The sequence below is a fragment of the Hemiscyllium ocellatum genome, chromosome 43, assembly GCF_020745735.1.
Source record: "Hemiscyllium ocellatum isolate sHemOce1 chromosome 43, sHemOce1.pat.X.cur, whole genome shotgun sequence".
Classification (NCBI taxonomy): domain Eukaryota; kingdom Metazoa; phylum Chordata; class Chondrichthyes; order Orectolobiformes; family Hemiscylliidae; genus Hemiscyllium; species Hemiscyllium ocellatum.
This window is the reverse complement of record NC_083443.1, coordinates 15,147,532-15,152,758: the sequence shown is the minus strand read 5'-3', so window position 1 is coordinate 15,152,758 and position 5,227 is coordinate 15,147,532. Positions and strand designations below refer to the sequence as shown.

The following is a 5,227-nucleotide window of genomic DNA, read 5'->3' as shown; positions in this document are numbered from 1 at the left end:
TTGTTTGCTCAAGAGCTGTTTTGTCAAAAACACTGCGGATGCAGAAGTAACTTGGGCCAGGGAAGGCCGTGATCTGTTGAAGGAAACGTCTTGTGAAGTTTGTTGAGACTTGGCAGCGATGTGGTGGAAATAATTAGGCATTGACCCTGGAGTGCAGAACATGGCTGCTTGTGGTATACAGTGCTCTTGCCATTAGCCCGATGAGTTCGTCAACTGTTTACAGAATCTTCATTAACTAAGAGGGTTGGAAGATAAGGGGAATTCAAGCGGGGCATCAATGGATATGATAAGACTCTGCATCTCTGCAAGACTGTGCAATGATATTGGTTGAAGCTGCGTGCAGTAGCTCAGAACAGTAGGCGCAAGCCAAGGGAAGACCAATTTATTACAGAACCCGCGTTTGTTTTCATTGTTCCTTGGGATTAATACATTGGGGGAAGAAAATAGCCTCCTGGATCTCAGGGGGACGCCCTCAAGGTCAGAAGCGATGCCCTGTTCTACCTGGTTCGCCGTTCTGTCCTCCCTAAGTTTCTTCCTGCAAGTTGCAACGTGCAAACCACTGGCCGGTTGGAACCTGTCCACAGAGGGAGAGGGGTCGCAGAATTCCCACCGTGAAGGCGTCCTGGATGAGGACGTGGGATTCGACTTCAACGCCTTTCTGCAGAGCGTGAAGGACGAGCTCTTGCGGACCCTGAACCTGTCGGACATCCCAACGCAGGAGCCGCTCAAAGTGGAGCCACCGCAGTTTATGATCGACCTGTACAACAGGTTTGCCACCGACCGGTCAGCCATGCCCTCCTCCAACATCGTCAGAAGCTTCAGGGACGAAGGTAAAATGGGTCGCCCCTTCGGCGGAGAAAGGCAGAGCAGGGGGAGGAGGGAGGGGGGGAAGGAAAGTGTATCGATTCTGGCCTCACATAAGATGCTCTGGCCTCTGTAATACAATCTGCAGCCGAGGGTTAGCCAGGCAGACACCGCATTCAGTGAGTGAGGGGAGCTCATAAATTTGGGGAGGAGAGCTACTTTGTACTTTGAGCTCACCACAGTCAAAATCCATCCTCATAAAGTACAAAGTGACACTCCAATGGAAAAACTCGATCTGAAAGTTTAATTGTGATTTCTCTCCCCAGCAGCTGACAGCTTCTCTAGCAATTTCAGTGTGTGTTTCAGATTCTTAGCAAGTCTTCTTTTCCTGAACCCGATGGAAGAGGTTAGGAGCGCCGAGATGATGATGTCTGAAAGGTTTAACTGACTGGTTTGATTTTATATTGTTGACAGTGAGGGTGTAAGCCCTGCATTTTGCACAGTTTAGCCTCTCCCTCTTGTCCAGTCCCTCATGGAGTTGCTGTTTTATTGTTTGGCAGGTACCACATCCACTCTCCCGGCTGGAGAGAGTGAGGTGAGAAGGCACGTCTTGGTGTTTAACATCTCCATCCCGCGGCATGAGGAGGTCACCATGGCCGAGTTGAGGCTCCACACCTTTGTGGAGAGAGACCGGAGGCAGTACGGGGGGGAGGACAGGACGGTGACGGTCTACGAAGTGTTGCCGCAAACCCAGGACTCTCCCCCACCCTCTCTGCTTCTCACCAAGCGGCTGGGGGCCAAAGACAGCGGCTGCGAGACCTTCGAGGTGACCGGTGCGGTCAAGCGCTGGATCCGCTCAGGGGTCCCCAGCCACCGGCTGGAAGTTCAGATCGGCGGCGGCGGTGCTGGGCAAGGAGAGAGGCCGGAGGCGGTGGGTACTCAGAGCCCTAGCAGTGCCAGCAGCCCCGGGGATACGCCGCTGCTGGTGGTATTCTCGGATGACCGGAGCCACGGCCGGAGGGAAGCAGGAGATGAGCTGAAGGAGCTGATTGAGAAGGAGAGGGAAGCGCTGGCGGTGGGTTCGGGCTCTGGAGACCAAACGGGGGATTTGCTCCGAGCCCAGGCCGCCTTCCCTTCGGACACATCATCCCGCACCCGCAGGAACGCGAAAGCGGATTACTGCAAGCGTTCCCCGTTGCATGTGGACTTCAGTGAAATTGGATGGGACTCTTGGATCATTGCACCTAAAAGCTATGAAGCGTATGAATGTCGAGGGTTCTGCCATTTCCCGCTAACCGACCATGTCACCCCCACCAAACATGCCATCATCCAGACCCTGGTCAACCGCTCCAACCCCAAGAAAGCGGTCCGGGCTTGCTGCGTGCCTACTAAACTAGACCCCATCTCGGTTCTGTATAAGGATGACGCTGGGGTGATCACTTATAAATACAAATATGAGGGAATGGTTGTAGCTGAGTGTGGCTGCAGATAGTGAGAGGGAGGGAGGATGGGTCCCACACACACACACACACACACACCCTTTGTAAATCTGTACATTTGCGATACAAATTTATATATAATTGTTTTTATTTAAATGTGTACAGCCGACTAGTAAGGAGCGTTACACCTTCCAAAGATTATATCTCAAAGCCTCTCTGTAAATACATTCTACAGTATCCTCAATGTGAGTGCAATAAAGGGGGCAGGGTATTCAACGTGCAATTCGAGTGCACAGTATGGACACAATGGGCCGCACGGCCTCACACAACTCTGTGACGCGCTTCCTGCGTACAATTGGGTTCTGTTTTAACATCACGGTGGAGAAATAAAAAGAAGCAATTGCTGTGTGAGTAATCAATTGTCTAAGCGTGCTGTGAGCCCTAGGGGGTGGGGGGAAGTAAAGAGTGATGGTGGGTTTATTTATAATCACTGGCAAATCAAGTGTCGAGTGATGAGCAGGATTAGTTCCCAAACGCAAGTCTTATCCGACAACATACCACGCTGTTTTCCTCCCTCTCGCTGCTTCATAGAGTTGTTCAGAGATAACAGCACATACCTTCCAGCAGCTGCAGCGACCGCCAGCAATCACTTCCTGCAAAACAGTAAATACTTTATCAGAAAAGAAAGGACATTGCAGAGATAATCTGGCTTCTTCCAGAACACTCTCGCCATTAGCGAGGACACAGCGGGAGAGGTCAGGACACCAAGTGCTGTCCCAAATCAGCCTTGTTTCTGGGAATCATACCTCGCCTCACCACCTCGTGTCGCAAACTTGACTAAATTTTTGTTTTTAAAATTTGGGAGGGGGAAACAAAACAGAACTGCTTCTGAAGGGTGCCCTCGCGAAAGATGTTGTGCAAGGAAATGTAGAAATGATTGATGGGGGAAACTGGGCAATTTTTTTTAAGTCAAACTCCCTGTCAAATGTTTCGTCCGTTTTACGAAGGTGGCCAAGTATCGAAATCCGCTGCAATTTGGCGCGAACTTAGAATCGTTCACCTGAAGGGGTTGAAAGACAAATCTTTCCACTTATAAATACACATCGAACCGGAGGCACCAACCGTCCAAATAACAAAATCTGTACAGAATTCGCGAATACGCCCCTTAAATATCTTCTACTCAATGCGTTTCTCCTCGACTGGATTCGGGTGGATTTAACCTGAAGTCCTGCTCATGGGAACGCTGAGGACGAACCACCTTTCATCTGGATTCCTCTCTCCACAGAAGTTGACAGAGTTGCCGAATTTCTCCAGCTATTTCGGTTCTGTGCTGTCGTGGCCTGTCAGGGGTATTGGGGAGAGTCAACAGCGGTCTGTGGAAGACGTTAATTCTCCTTTCGCTGCTTCCTGGTGTCTGTCTGAGATGTAATCTTTGTTCAGTGTGCGGGAGAATAACCTTGCTCGCCGACTGACAGCCAATTAACTACTTTTTGAGTGGGACAGTAGCGGGAACAGCAGCAATATTGCGCTCAGCCAGGTCCCCCAGAGCAATGGCTAGATTTTCCTCTGTCATATTCCGTCGCCATATTTTGCTAAGCATGTTCTATATTAACGCTTGAGGGATAAATCTCACCCTGGGCACTGGAAAGGACTGTCCAGCTCTTCTCCAAATCTATCTGCCTAATTTCCTCCTCCAAGATTGGTTCATAGACGTCCAGAAGATTGGTTCACACTTGTGGGCATCCTCATGGAGTCCCTACAGTGTGGAAACAGCCCATTCAGCCCATCAATGACCCCCTGAAGAGCATCCCACCTAGACCAACCTCCTAAACTATCCCTGTAACCCTGCATTTCCCATGGTTAATCCACCTAACCTACACATCTCTGGATACTATGAACAAATAAGCATGGCCAATCTAACTAACCCCCACATTGTTGTTTGGTGGCAGGAAACCAGAGCATCCAGAGAAAACCCAACGCTGTTGCCCAAGGGTAGAACCTGAGTCCTTAGCATCACTGTGCCCTCATGGACAGGAGGTCTTGGTGTGTCACTTGAACCTAGAATTTCTGACCAAACATGACTCCTGTGCCTCCTCATCCTCAAGTGGTAGGCCTGGACTCCTTCACGTCCAGCTGGTGGTATTCGATTCCATCTGAAAGAAAGCACCTCTGGCTGTGCAGCACCCTGTCAGTGCTGCATTGAAGTTTGTGCTCAATTTTGCAGTGGATATGGAATTCCGTCTCTATCTGTCTCTCCTTCCCACCCACCTCCCTCCCCAACACATACACACACACACACACACACACACACACACATTCTCAATCATAGGGGCAACAAGGCTGCCACTGAGTCTCTGAGACTGATCATTTATAAATATTTCTCACTTTGGTTCAGTTGTTTGTTCAGACCTGCCCTGCGAGTATTGCAATGCAAAATAAAGCAGCTTTCAGATGGTAATGTGGAATATATATAGTTTATTTCTTGATATTGGTCACTGTCAAATCAGAGGTTATCTGCTGCGGAGTGTCAGGGAGTGGAAATGGAAAAACACATGCAAAGACCCCTTCAGAAAAAGTTCTCCACTGGGATTGTTTGATTAGTTTCTGGAAGATATGTGGATTTTTTTTCTCTCGCTGACTATAAGTAAATTAGTAGAGCAATCAATTGAATTGCCCAGCTGCTAATGGATTTGAAGCCATATTGCCAGTGCATTATTCTAGATTGCTAGTCCACTAACATGAACACTATGCCACTGCCTCCTCATTGTAGATTCAGAACATATCGGTCAAACTTAGCAGAATTGGAGATTAATATTTTCCAATCAACCTGTTCACTGATATTATTACACACCTCTGGAGCAGGTGGAACTTGAACCCAGGCTTCTTGGCCCAGAGAATAGGATATTGCCGCTGTGTCATAAGACTCCCCTTGGGTCTGGGTGGGATGCTCAGCGGAGAGTTGGTGTGGACTCGTTGGGCCAATT

At 49.2% G+C, this 5,227-nt stretch overlaps 1 protein-coding gene across 1 annotated transcript; it reads left to right on the top strand.

Annotated features, from left to right (window-relative positions):
* The first annotated feature begins 487 nt into the window (after positions 1–487).
* Positions 488–2,296, top strand: LOC132834951 (bone morphogenetic protein 10-like). Its single transcript, XM_060854120.1, has 2 exons — positions 488–830; positions 1,365–2,296. The coding sequence occupies exons 1-2, from the start codon at positions 488–490 to the stop codon at positions 2,294–2,296; spliced, it is 1,275 nt and encodes a 424-aa protein (XP_060710103.1).
* Positions 2,297–5,227: the final 2,931 nt, after the last annotated feature.

What these genes read in the sequence shown, in the direction of transcription:
- LOC132834951 (XM_060854120.1), top strand. Translation starts at nt 488, where the DNA reads ATGCCCTGTTCTACCTGGTTCGCCGTTCTGTCCTCCCTAAGTTTCTTC. An exon ending in CAGAAGCTTCAGGGACGAAG is followed by an intron (nt 831 to 1,364) that starts GTAAAATGGGTC and finishes ATTGTTTGGCAG; the next exon opens with GTACCACATCCACTCTCCCG.